Source organism: Cavia porcellus, unplaced genomic scaffold, assembly GCF_034190915.1.
Source record: "Cavia porcellus strain 051 isolate PalLab524CR breed Dunkin Hartley unplaced genomic scaffold, mCavPor4.1 scaffold_4, whole genome shotgun sequence".
In the NCBI taxonomy this organism is placed as follows: domain Eukaryota; kingdom Metazoa; phylum Chordata; class Mammalia; order Rodentia; family Caviidae; genus Cavia; species Cavia porcellus.
In genome coordinates, this window is record NW_026947487.1 from 115,131,988 (window position 1) to 115,152,952 (window position 20,965).

Below are 20,965 nucleotides of genomic sequence, written 5' to 3' on the forward strand. Positions count from 1 at the left end.
TTGGGGGCGGGCCCGCTGAGAGGCGCGGCGGAAGTGACGTAAGCATCCGCGTGCAACAAAGCTGCGGAGGCGGGCCGCTCCCGGCAGGCTCTGCGTGGCACGTGGAGGATGCCTGCGCCCTTCTCGAAGCCCAGTAGGCGGCGGTGGTGATGACCGTGGGTCAGGGCCCCGGACCGGCTTCCAGCCGAAGACCCACGCAGCTACAACCGGTAGGGGAGGGCTCCTGGGACAGTGGCCGGCTGGTCCTGCCGACCGTGCCTTTGGTCTGCAGCCCGGTCGCCTGTTTCCTGGGTAGAATCGCGCGTGCTGTGAGAGAGGCAGAGGCGACGCGCCAGGGCGCTGCAGGCCCGGAACTCCCTGGGACAGGTTTTAGTTCCCTGCCTCAGGAGTGCCCGCATGGTGGGCCTTTCGGCCCGTGAAATAAGAGCATTGGCATCCTGACATAAATGGAAAGTAGCCCTCGTTAAAGTCAACAACTGCTTGAAGATGTATTGCAAGCCCGACACCTGCACACGTGTGGTGCTGCCCAGTTTGGTTTTGTAGGTTTTTGTACTTAAATACATTCCTGTTGGTATCCTAATATATTTTCCAACCGGGAAATAATGGTATATATGCCTGCATACTTATAAAGTTACTAAAAACGGCATACCAAATCACACTACTTAAAAATTAATTTATCATAAATAGTATATATACTATCCACATTATCAGAAATACTGGCATTTAATGATGCTATGACACTTTCAAAAATAATGATTTGGTACCAACAACATTTACTTTAAAATATATGAATAACCTACTCAAAAGATGGATTTTTTTTTTTTTTTTTGTCTTTTTCCTTTTTATCGGTACTGGGGATGGAACTCACGACTGCCTGCTTGCAAGGCAAGCGCTTAAAAGATGGATATTTTCACTGCTTTTTTTCCTGTTCAAATTTGTATTTGAATTTTTATTCCTCCTCCACTAAACTTTATTCGATTGTATTTGTGGTCAGAGATGGTTCTAGTTTTTTTTGTAGAAGTCACTTGACGTATCAGCAAAATGTAAAGATGCAAATATCTCAAACTTTTAAAAACATTCTCACACCAAATTCACGTAGTCTTTAACCAAAATGGTGGTGCACACCTGTAATGCCAGCACTTGGGACGCTGAGGCAGGAGGATCACCATGGGTTTGAGGCCAGCCTGGGGCTACACAGTTCAAGGCCAGCCTGGACTACATAGCAAGACACTTGCCTCATAAATAAGGAGGTGGGGATTTAGTTCAGCGGCATAAGTACCTGCCTTGCAAGCAGGCGGTCGTGAGTTCGATTCCCAGTATCGATTAAAAAAAAAAGTAAATAAAATAAGTTACTTTCTTAGTTTCCGGGAAGTTATCAGAAGTCTTAGCCAAGATTTACTAAATGAGTACTAAAATGAGCTGAAAGTATTCTTCTGCCTACATGTGGAAGTTGAGAGACCTGAAATAGTTTCTTCACACTCCTTGTGCCTACTTTGAAATCTGCTGTAATCACCGCTTAAATGCTAGCAGCTAGGAAGTCTGAAAGCATGGTTGAGCACAAATGTTAAGGAACAAAATAGTACTTGTCTTGTTTTCTGTTTTTCGAGACAGGATCTTGCTGCGTATTCCAGGCTCTCCTTAAATTAACAGTGAACCTCCTGCCTCAGCCTCCCAAGTGCTGGGATTACAGGCGTGTGTGCCGTCTTGCTCTGCTGGGACAAAAGTGATTGTCTAGTGATAAAAAGTCAAAATAGTGGTTGGAGTGGAGACATCTGAAACATTACTATTCTGGTGGTGAATTTTCAGAATCAGGAGGATATGAATATGCTTAGAGTCTGAAAAAACAAAAATAGGTGAGAAAAACTAGGGATATATGAGAACGTACCTTGCTCAGTTTTTATATAAACCAAAAAATGCTGTACTAAAATCTATTTAAGCCAGACATGGTGGCACATCTATAATTCCGGCACTCAGAAAGCTAAGGCAGGAAGATTACCATAGAATTTCAGGCCAGCCTGAGCTGGACTAGAGGTCCGGTTGGATTACTTAGGTAGACCCTGTCGCACAAAACCAAAAAAAAAAAAGAAAGACTAAGAAAATGATCTGTCTAAAGGGAGGAAAATACAGAGAAGAGATAATCTGTGTAAAGTTAAGGGTCTCCTCTGAGGAGACCCAAGGTGGGTGTGTGGTTAGATCTGAAACAGTGACTGTTAAACAGTAATAAAGATACAATTATTGATTGCATTGCTGGGGATAAAACTCAAGCCTCTCACACTAGGCAGTTGCTCTGCCACTGACCTACACCCCCGTGCCATTAAAATTTCTTTTGAAGCATAATTTTAAAAAACTGAAGGTGGGCTATACTCTTGCCTGTGCAGAAATTAGGAAAAAAATTCTGTGCACAGGACTTGCTGGAACTGAAGCACAAACCTGTCTTGCATAGGAGATGGCCTTGCAGGGTGCCCTCCAGTGATTTAACTAAAAACCAAAGCTGTCGGCTTCACCTGGGAAATGAAATAAATGCGAATTTAATCAGTTTGGAAGGCCTTTCAAAGGATCTGTTTGGGGAGCCAGAGGCACAGTTCAAAGGCAGAACTCTCACCTAATATGCATGAGGCAAAAATGAAACATAAAACCCCTAATCTATAATTTTAGTACTATCAGAAATAATCAAATTCCTGGAGGTGGTGGCACATACCTGTAATCCCAGCACTTGAGACAGGAAGATCACTGTGAATTTCAGGCTACCCTAGGCTGTGTTTTGAGTACAACGTCAGCCTGAACCACCTAGCAACACTCTGTCTCAGAAAACAAGTGCCAGGTGTGATGATACATGCCTGTGATCCCAGCACTTGGGAGGCTGAGGCAGGAGGGTTGCTGAGAGTTGGAGGCCAGCCTGGGATACACAGTGAGTTCAAAGCCAGCCTAAACTAAACAGTAAAGTGAGAGCCTCACTCAGAAAGGCAAAGAAATGACAATGGAATTTGCTTTGTAGTCTAAATACTGTGCACACATTTCCTCCCTCCCCCAATTGGCTCTGTGCACTTGGCTAACATTAGAGAGCAAGCAGTGTCTACCAGCTGAAAATGCCATTTGTCAGTTTAGCTGTGTAAGCCGCAAAGAACATCACTAATCAATTCCGAGTCTAGGCTCAGAAGCTTCACCGTGTCCACTTCTGGTACTTCAGTGGCAGCCTGAATGTGAGTCAGGATTCTTCAGAATCCAGGTGTACAGGTTGGGATGCTGAGGCAGGAGCATCACTGTGAGTTCAAGGCCAGCTTGGGCTACACACCAAGGCCCTGTCTCAAAACCAAAAATCCCTAACACTATGCTGATCATAACTACCACTTTTCCTTGTTTTTCCTCTTCTGCTATGATGAAAAACAAACCAGGCATTTATTTTTGACTATCTTAAAGATGACCGAGTGCTGGTGCTATCAGGCAATTAATTAGATTTTCACCTAAGAAAAACCAGATTTGTTACTAAAAAGAAAATGTTCTTAATCCGTTGTTTTGCTGTTGTTGTTGTTTGTGGAGACAGGGTCTTGCTATGTAGTGCAGGCTGGCCTTGAACTCACAGGGATTCTTCTGCCTCAGCCTCCCACATGCTAGGATTACAGGCCTGTGCCACCACCCCAGGCCTGTCCTTTCATTTTTATGGTTTAAACGTTCCAAGGCTAGAGATGCTGCAGCTGAGTAGTGGATCAGTTGTGGAGCACACTTAAGGCCTTGGGTTCCATCCCCAGTACTGCCAGAAGCAGCCAGCCCCCTTTCCAGGGCCCGGGGATATAGCTCAGTGAGACCCTGGGTTCGATCCCTAATGCTGCAAAAGAAAGTAAGATGCACACCTGTAATCCCAGCACTCAGGAGGCTGAGACAGGAGGATTGTTGCAAATTGGAGACCAGCCTGGGGCTACGAAGTGAACTCAAGGCCAGCCTGAACTGCATAGCAAGACCCTGTCTCAAAAAGACACAAAAAAGTTTTCCATAAGTTAATATTAACATCTTCATAAATATTAGACTCCATGAAATACATCAAAACAAAAAGCATTAATGTTGAACATTTTATTTGTTTCTTACTGTGCTGCAAAGCTGTTGCCTCAGTGTATAAAAACAGCCTCAGACAATGCAGTCTACTGCATTATAAGAAAGTGTCAATTAAGAAAGTGTCATCCTTCGTCTGACATACACGCTCTGTAAGGCTTTCGACCCAAATCCAGGAAGAAATGTAAGCAAGTTACAGCATTACATAAGGCTTATGATAACAGTGTTATCCTTGAATTACAGGATTCTTACAGCTAGTTTTTACCAGGGATAATTTCATGAATTCTGAATATCAGAATCTATAGCCTAGTCTAAAAATCATGAGGTACATATAAAAAGATACACATTGTGTTTATCTGCAATCACTAGGGCGTTAAGGGTATTTCCGTCCAGGAGCAGTGATGACAGTGGCTCCTTTTCCATCATGACAGCACTGCTATAAGCTGTTATCTCAAGTCTCTTGTCTGCCACTAACTGCAGACAGCTCTGCTGAAGAAGACACTTCACACTAGTTTATTTCGGGTGCCACTTCACTCCTCGATCGACTTCACGTATTTCTCATATGCTTCTTCACTCATGAGCTCATCTAGTTCTGAAGGGTCACCCACTGTCATCTTGATCAGCCAGCCTGCAACCAAAAGAAGAATCTTACATTTCAGTTACCTTTTGAAAAAGCCAGATCCATGCAAAATGTAAAATGCATGGAACTTTTAAACATTAGCCCTAAGAATTGATAAGATAGTTTTATATCACAGTTGAAAACGATGATACCCCATTGCGTTGGCCCATGAGAACAAGACTCCAAACCAAAAGGAGAACTTTGGAAACGTCACCTGCCCCACCACTGTGATAGCTTTGGGCTCCTGACACTGAGTCTGGAAGTGCTTACAGTGACCACCTAAGAGAACTTACTAGAGACCACATGGATCACCGTACTGATAGGAAAGCCGAAGGCCAGAGAAGGCTGGTGTTTTAACCTGGAGTCAACAGCAAACCTTAGGTGTCCCATGTCTAGAGGATGAGGATTGCAGATTATCCAGTGTATAACACATTGGGGCTAGCATTAACTCCAATTATAACCAACTGTAGTAATATATGGTTTCTTCACTGGAAATAATATCCATTAATAATAGTTAAGTACTTGGCCCTGGGGTGAATACATTTGTTCCATTTTCAGTACACAGACAACACCAGAAACGCTTAGCATTCACCTGGTAGGGATACTAATATACTTTAATACACTGTACTTTTTTTTTCTAATAAAACTTTATTTTCAAAAAAAGATTATAGCCAAAGTAGAGCCTATTATAATGTTACAAAATTCTTATGTTGTAATAAACAAAGACAGATGTTTAAATCTTTAAGCCAGGTGTGATGGCACATGCTGTAATCCCAGTGTTTGGGAGGCTGAAGCAGGAGGATTGTCATGAGTTCAAGACCATCCTGAAGTACATATCTCAAAAAAAACCCTATCTCAAAAACAACAACAAAAAGGAAACAAAAAACAAACCAAAAAAATCCAAAACAAATCTTCAAATACAGGGACTCAAATATCTAATGCTAGGGATATCTTTTTTTTTTTTGGTACCAGGATTCAAACTGACAGCCTATGCCTGCCAGGCAGGTGCTTACGCCACTGAGCTAAATCCCCAGCCCAGGATCGTCTTTGTTTAGGAAAATATGTACCAACACATAAACACTGACTAGAGTTAGAAGGCTGGGACAGCAGACCAAAGAAAACCACAACCTAATCTTAATTTTGCCACTAATTGGCTGTGGGACTGACAGATAAAAGTCCTCAGGGCCTGAATTTATGACCTGGAGAAAAGTGCTGTTAGTAGACAACCCTCGACTGAAGGGCAACAGTGTGCACCCCACTTACCATCTTCGTAACAAGACTTGTTTACCAGCCCTGGGTTTTCTGCAAGAGCTTCATTTATTTCAGTTACCTCCCCTGACAGAGGAGAATAGAGTTCACTGGCGGCCTTCACGCTTTCCAAAGCACCAAACTCATCTACATGGAAAACAATTCAAGAACACAAGTGAATGACTCGAAAATATAAAACAGTAACAAGTGGTCCACTCTCATATAGTCAGGGTAAAAACAAAAAATTCTAAGAAGCCCTAACGGTGAGTGACACACAAGGGGTGATGTGCTTGGCCCCTTACGTTCAGTAAAACTCAGTTCTCCTTGGGGCTCACAGTGGCCTGGGACAAAACAAAAGAAAACCCTTAGGAGGTGACAGCAATGGAGAAGTTCCTGGGGTCAGAGTACTCTCCTGCAGACGACAACAGAAACCAAGCAACAAATGACAAGCAAGTCCAGGAAGGCTGGAAGAGTGATCCAGACAGGATGCAATCCGTGCAGGAAGGAACCAACTGTCTCCCCCGACAGCAGGCGCCGTCCAGAGATCACAGGGAAACTGCAACTCAGAACGCCACAGGTGGCCCGAGGGGTCAGAGGAAGGGGTTCTGGAGTCACCAAAAGGCCTGGAAGCTGAAGGCTGAAATCCCAGGAAGGAACCAGGTGAAAAATCAGAATTTAACAGGAATAGGTCCCAGAACAATTTGTGTGTTGGAAATGGCAGAAAAATTTCAAGTAGTTACTACAAGTCTGTTCAGAGCCAGGTGTGCTAACACATGTATATAACCCTTGGCATTGTGGGAGGCCGCGGCAGGAAGATCGCAAAGCAAGCTGAAGCCCAGCCTAGGCAATGGAGGCAGGTTCTCATCCCCAAGATAAGAGCTGGGCACATACCCATAATACCAAAACTAGGGAGGCTGAGATAGGATCGTCATGAGTTTTGAAACTGGATACAGCCTGGAAGACCCTGTCTCAAGAAAACAAAAGCTACAGTGGCTAGGCACGTAGCTTATGTACTCAGTGTGAAGGCCCTGGGCTCAATCCCTAGCATCAGGAAACAAAGGTGTGTTCAGAGACTTAAAGTTCATCACAGTGAGCTGACTTACAGAGGAGGATTTGCAATGAAAAATTTTAAATGAGCACTCTAGAAACAGAAAGCCTGATTTCCAAAATAAAAAAGCCCAGCAGACAGCATCAATAGCGGGCTGGGAACAATAGAAAGATGTAAGAAATATGAAGATAGAGCAAATAAACCCATCTCAAAACAGACCACAGGGTCACCAGAGGGACCCATCAAAGAAAGACTTGACAAACATGGAACCAAACTTACTTAGATGTGTGGATATGGCTAAAAAAAACAATGCAGAAATAATGACCTAAAACAGCACCAAATCTTTTTTGTGTGTGTGTTTTTCCTTTTTATCGGTACCAAGGATCGAACTCACAAACGCCTGCTTGCAAGGCAGGTGCTTACGCCGCTTAGCCAAATCCCCAGCCCCTAACAGCACCAAATCTTGGTGAAGAAAAGCAACTTATAAGTTCACGAAACTCAGCAAACCCCAGCAGAGTGAACATGCAGAAAGCCACACCTACACCTGCTGTGATCAGAGTGCTTACAAATCAGCACTCAGAGGGAAGGAAACAGGCCAGTCAGCAACACTGCATCGGGCACAGACCTGTTACCGTGGAACCCCGCGGACAGCAGGAGCATCCTTCAGGGGTGAATGCGAGGGCTGGGGATATGGCTCAGCCACACAGCGCCTGCCTGGCAAGTTCGAGATCCTGTTTCATTGCCAGTACCAAAAAAAAAAAACCACCAAAAAGGGGTTTTCAGATAAACAATGACAAGGCACCATCCTCCCTGCAACACATTTTGCAGGACACCTTCGGGCTAAAGGCTGTGACCTAACATCACCTCAGATGTGCCGTCCACCTAAGGAATGAAGGGTTTATAAGTGGAAAAGGTGCCAGGTGTGTGGCCTCCGCTTTTAACCCTGCACTTAGGAGGCTGAGGCCAGCCTGGGCTACAGTGATCTCAGTGAACCACTACTACTCAAAAACGAAAAACAAATTCTAAAACTTAACAGAATGTGTAAACTACAAATCAAAAGATGGCCCAGGATATAGCTCTGGCAAAGTGCCTGCCTGACAGGCACAAGGTCATGAGTTTGATCCCCAGTACCAACCAACCAAATAAATAGTCAATAAGTTGTTTAGAATTAGAAAAGCTCCAAATATATGGAAATAAAACGAGTCAAAAAGTCAAGAGGGTCAGGCCTATGGCACATGCCTATAGTCTTGGCCCTCAGAAGGCTGAGGCAGGAGGACCATTGCAAATTTGAGACCCACCTGGGCTACAAAATGAGCTCAAGGCCAACCTGAACTGCACAGTGAGACCCTGTCTCTAAAAGACAAGAAAAAAGAAACCGGAAGATGAAATGATGAACAGACTATATCATAAAAATTTGCAAGATCTAAAGGTGCTCAGAAGGAAACTGGTTAGGTTTAGGTTTTTATATGCATAAATTGTTTTCAAGTCCATAGCCTGGACTTATTAAAAATAATAAGCAGGCAATTTTTAGAGAAGAGGCAGTACTTGAAGGGCTAACTCTGGTGAGACCTGGAGGTTTCCAGTGAAGGCTTTTTGGAGAGGCACCAATTTACCAGGCAGGGCAGCAGGATACTGGCCATAACCAGAGTCATGGGCTTGAGGCCACCACAGCTACTAGAAAGAGAAGTGGGAAATCCTAGGAATAGGAGAGACAGAGAGGAGACAAAATTCTGTGTGAAACTCTGCTCTAGTCTCTGATGATCCCTGAACGATACCCATATGGGGCCATCCTCCTGCCTCAGCCTCCTGAGTGCTGGGGTTTCAGGCATGTGCTGACTTGTTTTTGTTTTTTTGAAACAGGGTCTCCCTATGTAGCTCAGGCTGGCCTCCAGCTCACTGCTGTCCTGCTCAGCCTCCCATGTGCTGCGCTTACAGGTGTAGGCCACCATGCCCGGAAACTTCTTCAAACATGAGTTGTATTCACCACGTTAACAGCATAAAGGAGAAACTAGCTATGATTTCAACAGACGAAAATGAACTTGACAGAACTCACCTAGTAATAAAAGCCCTGAGTAACAGAAAAGAGCCTCTTCAACTGGTAACAAGCATGTGAAACCCCACAGCTAGCATCATGCCTGTGATGCTCACCAAGCACTTCCGCCTAAGATGAGGACAAACGACCATGTCCACTCCCTGTAGCCAGGGTTACACTGAAAATGCACAGACACTAAAAGTGAGCTTGACCTCGAGCTAGAGAGGAGGGGAGGGGAGGGGAGAGGAGGAAAGAAGAGACAAAAAGAATTAGGGTGTGTTTTGTCCATGGACTAACTCCCCACAACAAACGTGATCATGATGTACTGAACACATGTAATAAAACCTTTTTATAAACAAGCTGCTTTTCAACAAGTTGTGCTGGAAACATGCGTAAACATAGGAGGAAAAGTGAAATTCAACTCTTACTTCCCATGCACAGAAAATACCCTTGGACATGAATTCTAAAATAACACAAAGTTTTTAACAAGAAAGCAAAGGAAAATTAAGACAACTTCCAGTGAGGTAAGTGATGGGGAAAAAACAGTACAGTAAATGAGTCTGGTGTGATGACACATGCCTGTTATCCCAGCACTTGGGAGGCTGAGGCAGGAAGATCACCGCGAGTTTAAGGCCACCCTGGGCTGCACAGGGAGACTCTCAAAAACAAAACAAAAAACTAGATACTTACACGAAATCCCAACCAACCCTAACTAAGGAGTGAGGATAGACTGGGGAAGACCCAGTCTCTAAAATTTAAAAAGCATTAGGGATGCAGCTCACTGGCAGATCCTGGTCTAGCATGCATGAGACCCTGGGTTCAAGGTTTAGGAAACAGATACGTAAATTCTGCAGGACTGTAACTACTAAAAGCCAGGCTTGCTGGAACACAAGTGCAGTCCCAGTTCTCCAGGATGAAGAAAGGAGGCTGCAGATTGGGAGTGCCACCTGATGAACTTACGGGGCCCAGGCTCAATAAACGAACAAGCAAACACAGAAATGGGCAGGGGGTGTAGCTCGGGGCAAAGGGCCTGGGCTCCAAAATAAGAAACATATAAAACCTAATAAGTATACCTGGTACTGTGTTGTGACATCTGTCAGGCACTTTCATTATGCTGGACATCTGCTCATTAACTAATTCTCACAGGCAGATAGGACAGGAGGTAGACACCCTAACATACAAACGAAACTTAAGTAATTTCCCTGAAGTCACAGAGGTTATAAGCTCTGGAGCCAGGGTTTAAAAAAGCTAGGTCCTAACTCAAGCCAGTGTACATTCTTGGTACTCTACTGCCTATAAAGAAAGGCAGGTCTGGGGCTGGAGATTTAGCTCAGCGGCGTAAGCACCTGCCTTGCAAGCAGGCAGTCATGAGTTCAATCCCTGGTACCAATAAAAAGGAAAAAGACAACAAAACAAAACAAAACAAAAAGATCTGTCTTTTCCTTCCTTCTCTCTCTCTCTCTCTCTCTCTCTCTCTGCAGTGCCAAAATTAGAACCCAGGGCCTTGTATGTGCTAGGCAAGTACCCTACTATGGAGCCAAATCCCCAGACCCTAACTTGTTACACCGAACAGACCTGGGGATTACAGATTACACCATCCATCCATGTGCAGGACGGAGACAGGAAAGGAGCTCAGAGCTATTTCCCGGTACTTCACGTCTTCCATTCTAAAGTCTGGACAACCTGTCATCTCTCACAGCTTAGGGTGGCCAGACTGGCTTCCAGTGGGAATTTGCCGTGTCAGCGACAACCAGAATCTGTCCCACTCCTGAATTCTGACACCAAAGCAGAAAGACAAGGAAGGAGGTTGTGTCCCTGATGACTTTAGATGAACCAAAGGCTTGTATGAGAATAGCAAACCCGTTACACAATTGGACTTGAATACTCTGTCTCTTGAAAGCATTCAAACCAACCCTGAATTCAAAGAATATTTAGGTTAACACCAAAGAAAAGGCATGCCATTCCAAGATGAGAAAAATACTCACCGTGCTTTTTCAATTTTGTCCCAACTTCAGGCAGGCTACAGTACACAACATCTCCCAGAGCTTCCTGAAAAACCAAGATACAGAGTTCTAAGAAGCCAGACTAACCCCTCCAGGAAACAGGAATGCCCTACAATCCAGACTACATATTTCACACTTGTGGAGCTGCACTGATTTTCCTCTTAACTCCTTTAAAACGAGTAATTATTCTTAGGAGCTGGCTCCCTGGCCGATCTGGCCCTGACGCTGTAGAGACCCATGCAGGAACCCTACACCCACAACAAGGCTGCGACTCCGGGAGCACTACAGCGCTGTCTCCAGTTTCCACACCGTGACCTCACTGTGCTCCCTGATGTCCCCCAGCTGTACAAGCCACAGTCCTCTCCACCTTGCAGCTGCAGCCTCCACTGCGGAAGGGACCTCTACATCAGGTGACTGAATCACCCGCCCTGGTGACCTGTGTCACATACTGTGTGTGATTCCCCTTGCAGATAAAAACTCCCAGAGGCAAGGACAACATCTTACATAATATTCCACACAACGCCCTGCGCCGGCCTGACGGTGGTGCCCAGCTGTGTTAAGGAACATGTCACTGTCACTGGCCCTCGGTACCCTAAAATCCCACGTCTCAGGAATTCTGTCCTCCCTCACTGGGTGCAGGCAGTTGAAAATCACTAGCCCCGCTGCTTTGTGGGCTCTTGCATTCTTCAGTGGTATCCCAGTGTAAGGCGCATGAGGACAGGGAAATGCAGAGAGAAAAGATGGGCTAAGCGAGAGGCTTTGCTCTGTGCATTCTGTGCCTGTCCAACAAGCTCCCCGCTTCTTCACTGCTGGCCTTCGGCAGCACTGTGCCCACAAAATGCTGGCTTTTTTGCCTGTTCTTTCTTTTTTGTACCAAGGATCAAACCCAGGCCTTGAGCTTGCCAGGCAGATGCTGTGCCACTGAGCTACATTCCTCGCCCTGCTCCTCTTCTTACCTTAAATGCTTAATATAAAGTAGTTCTTAAGACATATTTCCTACATTAAGTGTTAACCCAGTATCTCCTATAACCCCACACAATGCCCTAATGTAATTTGTTTGATCTCTGATTTAGGGACCTTTAGAAGGAACCAAAGTACTGTACTGAAGGTTCTGACGGGTTCGCACTATGCAAATTGTGAGGGCAGACTATCATAGATACCTCAAGACAACCCAATCAATACCTGTGCAAAGTTGCTGATTCCCACCGTTCCAATACCATTTTCTGTTGTTACCCATTCGTGTTTCTCTGTGAACTTGCGCACTAAAACAGAAGACCAATATTTCAGAAAACAATTAGGTCTTTTAAAGCCCTTTCCATGTCTTTGCACTCAAAAAGTAAGACTTCCTCAGTCCTGGGTTTGTTGACTGCTGCTCAGAAGTTCCCTCAGAGGAAAGAACAAAGACAACATGTAGACAGCATAGTTTAGCTGGGGATGGCAATGCATGCCCATAATCCCAGCACTTGGTCTTTCTGAGACAGTCTCACTATGTGGCCCAGCCAGGGCTCCATCTTGCAACTATCCTCCTGCCTCAGCCTCAGCCTCAGCCTCCCAAGTGCTGGGATTACAGGTGTGCGTCACCACACCTGGCTTTCCACTTGACTTTAAAGTCCAGAAATCATTTTGACTAGACATGCTGCTTAGGTTAGACTATTTTAGTACGATTCTCCTTTAACCCTTGGCCCAACAAGTAAAACATCAGAAAGATTAAATAATTACTTTTGTTATTGGGGCCTGAAAAATAAGGTTTTTGGTCTCAAAGTCAGGAGTTGTAATACATGAAAGTTTTGCATTTTTTCCTTTCACAGTCACTGGATAAAATTCACTTTATATTAATGTTGATTAGTTTTTCTTACTACTTATTTGATGGAATATACTCATATTCCATTTCGTCTCCCAACTCTCTGAGATACTATCTTACTACCTCTACTTTTCTGATGAGGGAAACTGAGGTTCAGAGTTGAGCAACCTGCCTAAGATCACAGAGCTCCTCGGACAATGAACCAGTGTTAGAAGTAGGGTCTGTCTGCTTTTCAAGTGCTGGGTGCACGATACCCAAGTATGTACAATTAGTATGACACAGTTAAAAAATGTGTGATTGTGGGCATTGGCATTTTGGCAATATTTAACTACCAAATGCAAACAGAAAAAAAGACAAAAAAAGAACAAACCCTAAACAAACGGTATGTAGCCTTGAAATTCTTGTCTGAAAAACGATTTACCCTCATAATATTCAAATTGAAGATGCACAAGTGTTACAAACAGTTGAGAGAATATTGGTAAATGAAGACAAGCAATGTGTTACGCTTCAAGCTTTGGGATAAATTAAATGATCAGCAATTCCCCCAAACGCTTCTATAACAACTGAACTTATGGAGTCAGTGTCCCTGCAGATCTGTGTGCCCTCAGTCAGATTAAGCCGGGCATACAGCTCAGTGGCACAGTGCCTGCCTGGCAAGCATGAGGTCGTGAGTTTGATTCCGGTACAAAAAAAAAAAAAAAATCAGATTGCATTCTTGTTACAAAAAGTAGCATCTCTGGGCCACAAAGTCAGCTCAAGGCCAGCCTGCAGTGCATAGCGAGACCCCGTCTCAAAAAAGAAAAAAAAAAGTAGCATGTCAAGTATTTACACGTAAAGAAAGCTGTTTCTCTACGTGCTAATTGCGCTGAAAGCGCACCACGCTCAGGAGCAGGCCTTCCAATTATTTGCAGTCTCTTTAAATTAATCCGACGTTCAGCCCAGTGTAGTGGCCAACGCTTATAATCCCAGCACTCAGGAGCCCTAAATTCAATGCCAGCCTGGGGTACACAGTGAGTTCGAGGCCAGGCTGAATTACATAGGAGACCCTGTCTCAAAAAAAATTTTTTTTCTTTTCTTTTTTTTCTTTTTTTTTTTTTTTGCAAAAAAAGTCTGTTGCGGCCCCAGGACACATGTGACTAAACACGCCCCAGCAGAACTTCTGTGAAGAATCCAAGGGACTTTGTCTCACCTGTTTTCCAAAAACTCAGCTGAATCTTCGCCCTCCCGTCCATTTTTGCTACAGAACATCGCTGCAGTGCTGTCACGCTAGTTAACTGCTGCTGCTCAGTTCAACTTAGTTCTCAGTGAGGGCCATTTAATAGACTAAGACCTCCACGTTTAGGATCTCGCAGCACACACAAAGGTCCCAAGTTGAGGTCACAAAGACCAGAGACCCTCAGTGAGCCCTCTTGCCTTCCTGGCTGCAGCGGGCAGCTCGCCCCGGGACCTGGGCTGACAGCACCGCCCAGCGGTCTCGCGGGCCTCCCCGCCCAGGTCCTTTTACCCGCAGCACGAAGATCGCGCGCGTCTTCCCGCGCCATTTAGGAAAGACAGGCTGCCAAGACGCAAGGGTCCCCAGGGTGAGCAGGGGCAGCTGGGGACCGAGGTGCCCGTGGCCACGTGCAGCGCACTTACTCGCGAGCAGCGCCGATCCAGTACGCAGCGACCGCACGGCGCCCGCCCACAGCCGCCAGGGCCGAATCGCGCAGGGCGCGGAGGACACCGAGGCTGCGCGCAGGCTGCAGGCCGCGGCGCGGACGCACCCAGCCACTCGCAGCGCCATGTTCGCAGGGGTTCCGAGGGTCGCCGAGCTGCGCCTGGGCCGCCCGGCCGGGGCGGGGGAGGGACACGAGGAGAGGAAGGAGGCGGGGCTCCCGGGCCGGAGCGAGCCGGCTGCTCTGGGATGTGGGGGCGGAGCCTCAGAGGAGCGGAAGCTGATTGGACAACGTGTGGGGGCGAGGACCTCCCGGGCCGGGAGCGGCCGCGGATAAGGCGGCGCGCCAGGGGGCGTGGTCTTGTGATAGACCCTGAGGCCCGGATGGGGCTGGCAAATGAGGGACGGAGAATAGCAGGTCGCCTGGAGAAGGGGGCGGGGCCACTGCCAGGCCTCGGTGCAAAAGTCCCCAGTCGCCAGGACCCCTGCGGGCAGAGCTGCACTGCTGGAGAGGGTGTGAGACGTCCTCAGGCGGGGCCGCCCTGCTGGCCCAGCCATTGCCGCACCAGTTGAGCCCTGAGGCCCTGATATAGGGCGCGATCCCGCCCTTCTGCCCAGAACCAAGGTCACCCTCGCCGGGTTCCTTCACCTAAAGATGGTCGGTGGGCTGGCCGAAGTCACACAGACGTACTGAGTTCTGATATTTGAAATACAGAAAATGATCCAAAACCCCAGTGTGTTACTTCACAGATCTCAACAGGCCCAGGGACCCAAACGACACAGATGGAAAAATAGTGCAGAGGGGACAGGACTTGTCCTAGGGTCAGGAGTGGCTTCCCAGCGCATGCTGGACCGGATCAGTGGTTACTGCAGGGATGTCCAAGAGGCAGAGGGTGGAGAGGCAGTGGGGAGCCTTCCTTGCTTAGTCGTCTGCTGGCCTTTCCAGCAAAATGGAATTAAAGGAATGCAGAAAGGAATTAAATTCTGGGAAAGACCTCAACTTCGCACATATTTGTACATCAAAGAGTGACTAGAGTGGGAACCTTCAGCCTCTGGGCCTGCAGTCCCGAGGGGCCTCAGAGGACTGCAGGGCGGTCATGCTGTGACCTCAAGCATGACCTCGCCCTCTGTGCAAACACTGTCTTTTTAATCCTCTCCCAGCCCTTCTGGCCACCATTACTCCAGACTCATTGACCAGATCGCCCAGGCCTGCCGGGCTCTAGGCTTTTATAGCAGGAGCAGCTGCCAGGGGCAGGAGGACTTGCTGTCCTGCCTGCCAGGCTTGGGAAGCCCACAAGGTCTGCTCCACACCCCAGACCTTGGCACCCTTTATAACGTCAGCATTCTGTTTGTGTTGCTGCGATGTCACAAGCCAGCGCAGTGCCACACACCCCGTGCCCCGCAGCACTTTACCACCAGCTTCCCTGGGTCACTGGGAGGGAGAATAGTCACATAGCGATGTGTGGGTGACGTCACAGGCCCTGCCACCAAACAGCTGTGTAGCAGGGCTTTTGCTTTTTTTGATTTTTTGAGACAGTTTCTTGCTGTGTAATTAAAGCTGACCTTGAATGCTCTGTGTGACTTTTTTTTTTTTTTTGGTAATAGTATATTAAAAATTCTTTTTTTCCTTTGTCTGACAAATGTCTGTAACATCCATAGTTTGATATTTTAAAGGTCAGGACACTGCATTTGGCACAGGCAGTTGAGAATTGCAGGTGGTCATTTCTTAGGGCACCTCAAGCAGGGCCTACTAATCTGTCTGAGCTGATAGATGTCTTTTTCTTTCAGTAATATAGAAGAGTGCTACTCTGCATAAAGAAACATAAACTTGAGTTATCTGTGGGAAAATTAATGTACTTGAGACCATAATATTAAGTGAAATAAACCAGACACACAAGCCTCAATATCACATAGCAGAGAAACTCAAAATTGAGATAAAGAGCATAATAAAAGATAGATAAGAGGAAGTGGAAGGAGGGGGCAGGGAGGAAAGAAAAAAGGGATAAGAAAAGGAATGAAGATGTGCTGTAAACAGAGCCAGGCGTGGTGGCGCTCACTGTAATCCCACACTCAGGAGGCTGAGGCAGGAAGATCGCCAGGAGTTTGTGACCTTGTTTCAATCAAAACAAACAAACAAAAATCACTGAAGGAAGTATCCTTTCGATATTTACAGTCAATACCGAAGTGGAGGGTAATGAGAAAGAGGGAAGGGAGAGTCAAGAATTAACTTCTCCAGGTGCTGGAACTTTCCCTATGTGAAATGCAATGTGTGGGGTGAGTTTCTGTGCGGGTCTGTGGGGCAGTATGTGGACACGGCTGTGGGTTGTTTGGCGAGCGTGTCTGCATGGACAGCTTATACCTACCTGCAGCATTAAAGAATGGATGGGGCTTAGGAGGTGAAATTTCCCAAGGTCCCATTTATACTGCAGGTTACATGGCGCTCTGTTTGTGAAGGCGCCTGGGCCCGGGATCTGTGGATCTCTACTTGTTTGACACAGGGTCTCACTCTGTAGTCTGGCTGGTCTTGGGCTCACTACGTTGCCCAAGCTGGCCTCACACTTACAGCAATCTCCTGCCTCAACTTCCCAAGCGCCGGGGTTCCAGGTGTATGTCCCCCGCTCTGTGGGTCTGTGGGTTTTGACTGGGTGTGGTGGCACATGCCTACAACCCAGCCCTTGGGGGGCTGAGGCAATGGGACTCAGCACGTTTGCGACCAGCTTGAGCTATATAGCAAGACCCTGTCTCTAAATACATGAAGATAGTACATGGTGATAGTTTTCAGCATATGGAGAGCCAGTTTTTCCAGCACCATTTACTGAAGAGACTGTCATTCTCCCAGTGGATGTGTTTGGCCCCTTTATCAAAGATGAAGTGGTTGAGTATGTTTGTAGTTGTATCTTCTAATCTATTCCATTGATCTTCAGATCTGTTATTTGGGTTTTTTTGTCTTTTTCCTTTTTATCAGTACCAGGGATCGAACTCACAACTGCCTGCTTCCAAGGCAGGCGCTTATGCCTCTGAGCTAAACCTCCAGCCCCTTCAGATCTGTTCTTATTCCAGTACCTTGTTGATTTTACTACAGTTAAACTTTGTAGTATAACTTCAAGTCAGGGATTGTGATGCCTCATGCCTTGCCTTTGCTGCTTAGAACTGTCCTTGCTATTCTAGGTCTCTTCAGGTTCCAGATGAGTTTTAGGAATGATTTATCTAAATCTGTGAGGTATGCTAGTGGTATTTTGATTGGAATTGCATTAAATCTGCATAACAATTTTGGGAGAATGGCCATTTTTGCAGTGTTTATTCTTCCTATCCATGAGCAATCCTATCCATTTTCTGAGGTCTTCTTCAATTTCTTTTTCAGGGTGTTATAATTTTCCTTGAATAGATCTTTTGCTTCCTTTGTTAGATTAACTCCTAAGTATCTTATTTTGTTGGATGCTAATGTGAGGGGTGTGGCTTCTCTTATTTCTCTCTCAATGATTTTGTTGTTAGTGTATAGGAATGCTATTGATTTTTGAGTATTGACTTTGTATCCAGCTGCATTACTGAATTTATTTATTATACCTAGGAGTTTTTCAATGGAGTTTCGGGGGTCTTCTATGTAGAATATCATGTCATCTGCAAATAATGATAATTTAATTTCTTCTTTTCCTATCCTTATTCCTTTTATTTCTTTCTCTTGCCTAATTGCTCTGGCTAGTATTTCCAGCACTATATTGAATAGGAGTGGTGGTAATGGACATCCTTTTCTTGTTCCTGATTTTAGGGTAAAGGCTTTCAGTTTTTGGCCACTTAGTATGATGCTGGCAGTTGGTTTGTCATAGATGGCTTTTATCATATTGAGGTAAAGACCATCTATTCCAACTTTCTATAAGGTTTTTATCATGAATAAGTGTTGGACCTTATCAAAAGCTTTTTCTGCATCTATAGAAATGATCATGTGGTTCTTATTTTTGGCTCTGTTGATATGGTGGATTACATTTATTGATTTGCATATGTTGAACCATCCCTGCATGCCTGGGATGAATCCTACTTGGTCATGGTGTATAATCTTCTTGATGATTTGCTGCATCCTGTTTGCTAATATTTTATTGAGGACTTTTGCATCTATGTTTATTAGGGAGATTGGTCTGTAGTTCTCTTTTTTGGTTGGATCTTTCTCAGGTTTTGGTATTAGAGTAGCATTTGCTTCCAGGAATGAGTTGGGGAGAACTGTTCCCTTTTAGTTTCATTGATGAGTTTGAAGAGTGGTGGCATTAAGTCTTCTTTGAATTTCTTGTAGAATTCCACAGTGAATCCATCTGGACCTGGGCTTTTCTTTGTTGGTAGAGATTTAATTACGTTTTCAATTTCATTAATTGAAATTGGGTTATTCAGCAGTTTTACATCTTATTGACCCAGCTTTGGTAATTCATGTTTCTAGGAATCTATCCATTTCTTTGTTATCAAGCCTATGAGAGTAGAGGTTTTCAAAATAGGTATTGATGATCTCCTGTATTTCCACAGGGTCTGGACTAAACTAAAGTCGAAGTGGATAAAAGATCTAAATATTAAAACAGGAACACTAAATTTGTTGGAAGACAAAGTAGATAGAAATCTTGAAGACATAGGGGTAGGTAGACAATTCATGAACAAGAATCAAACCACATGGGAAATACTTCACAGAATCGATAGCTGGGATCGCATCCCATTAAAGAATTTCTGTGTGTCAAAAGAAATCTCCAGCATAGCTGAAAGAAAACCCACAAACTGGGAAAAAAATCGTGAACAGTCCCTCAGACAAAGGACTTCTGTCTAGAACATATAAAGAATTTTAAGAAATCAGATCCCCAAAATTCAAAGACCTGTTCCAAAAATGGTCATCTGAGATGAATACACAGTTTTCAGATGAAGAAATACAAATGTCAAATAAATACATGAAAAAATGTTCAACATCATTGGTCATTAGAGAAATACAAATTAAAACCACACTGAGATACCATCTCACTTCTGAAAGAATGGCCAGGATAAAGAAAACTACCAACATCAAATGCTGGAGAGGCTGTGGGGAAAAAAGAACTCTCCTGCACTTTTGGTGGGAGTGTAGACTGGTGCAACCATTGTAGAGGTCAGTCTGGAGATTTCTCAAAACGCTGGGATTGGAAGTCCCATTTGACCCAGCTATTTCACTTCTGGGCATATTCCCAGAAGAACTGAAAACATCATACCACACTGATATATGTGCACCCATGTTTATAGCAGCACAATTTGTAATAGCCAGATCTTGGAAACAACCTAAATGCCTATCAACTGAGGGATGGATAAAAAAGATGTGGTATTTTTATACAATGGAATACTACTCAGCTATAAAGAATGATCACATTAAGATATTTATAAATAAATGGGTGCAGTTTGAGACCATACTCATAAGTGAAATAAAATCAAATTCACGTGTATAAATACTGTATAGTCTCCCTAGCGTAAGAAATGGTGAGTACATAAGATACAAGAAACTCAATAATTACAGTAAAAGGATAGGAATCTGCTTAAAGGAGGAAAATAATATCTCAGGAAAAATGAGGAAAAAGAAAAAGGAAGGGAAAAGAAAAAATATTTATAATTATATAAACACACTTAGCATAGTTAAGATGATTGTGCTACAAACTCTGTAAGTTTTTGGAACAAAATAGTTCACATTCATAGGATTGGAACAACTGTGCACATTACTGTATGGTGATCTGAGGAACTCTTGAAGATCATTATGTAGAATAACAACCCTAGTTATGCTCACACCACCTTGTTTGGAAGGTCTACACTGTCAGTGTTCTGGGCTCTTTGCTATTGTTGTTTATGTGTTTTTCTAGTAATTTGTTTTGTTTTGTCTTGGTTTGTTTTCTTTTTCCGTCCAATACAGAAAGGATAGGTACACATGTAGAGACTCATGCATGGGTAGAACTTCTGAAAAGTTTATGAGAATCGGTTGTATAATGTATGATGAAATGAACAGCTACTTTGAAGATAAAGAGACTCTAAGGTACCCAGTGCTGATTCCGTAGTGTCATGATGTGAAATCCAGAAATAGTGTTATTCTTTGTTCAGAGTGAATTTCAACATACATGAAGGTATAAACAGCTATTTTGAAGAGAATGAGAGACACTATGGCAGCCATTGTTGACTTCCCTATTGTCTGTCTTGAAGACCCAAAATGCCTACATCATCCTGTTCTGATCAGTTTTATACTATTTTGTTTTGTATGAATTCACTGTGTGTGAAGATATGGACAATTATTTGGAGGAAAACAAGAAGCAATAGACAGTAAAGATCTCTGGTTGTCTTGCTTTGAAATCTGTGTCTCTTACATTGTTATCTTATGATCGGTTTTGTTCTGGTTTGTTATGTTTAATTTTACCCTCTTTAAAACTAAAAAATTTTTAAAAATAATCCTACATGAGCTAAAGGTAGTAACTTCAGAAATACTAAAGATTAGATTGTTAGTGACATTAGATTTCTTTTGAAAATCAAATAGCTCCCAATATG

General features: G+C 44.4%; 1 protein-coding gene and 1 long non-coding RNA gene across 2 annotated transcripts; one reads left to right on the forward strand and one right to left on the reverse strand.

Moving 5' to 3' along the window:
• The first annotated feature begins 49 nt into the window (after positions 1-49).
• Positions 50-9,350, forward strand: LOC134475800 (uncharacterized). The gene is made up of 2 exons (XR_010047067.1): positions 50-209; positions 8,820-9,350. It is a non-coding gene; the product is annotated as an uncharacterized LOC134475800 (long non-coding RNA).
• On the reverse strand, positions 4,051-14,680 carry Gcsh (glycine cleavage system protein H). The gene is made up of 5 exons (XM_003462846.5): positions 14,431-14,680; positions 12,177-12,256; positions 10,977-11,040; positions 5,927-6,058; positions 4,051-4,672 (listed from the first exon to the last, which is right to left on the reverse strand). Exons 1-5 carry the CDS (start codon positions 14,576-14,578, stop codon positions 4,575-4,577), a joined length of 522 nt encoding a protein of 173 aa, XP_003462894.1. The 5' UTR covers positions 14,579-14,680; the 3' UTR covers positions 4,051-4,574.
• Between the last annotated feature and the right edge of the window lie 6,285 nt (positions 14,681-20,965).

Coding starts and splice junctions, on each gene's coding strand:
- Gcsh (XM_003462846.5), bottom strand. CDS start 14,578: ATGGCGCTGCGAGTGGCTGGGTGCGTCCGCGCCGCGGCCTGCAGCCTG. Junction 12,257..14,430: donor TGGATCGGCGCTGCTCGCGA/GTAAGTGCGCTG, acceptor CTTCTGTTTTAG/TGCGCAAGTTCACAGAGAAA. Junction 4,673..5,926: donor CAAGTCTTGTTACGAAGATG/GTAAGTGGGGTG, acceptor TTTTGGTTGCAG/GCTGGCTGATCAAGATGACA.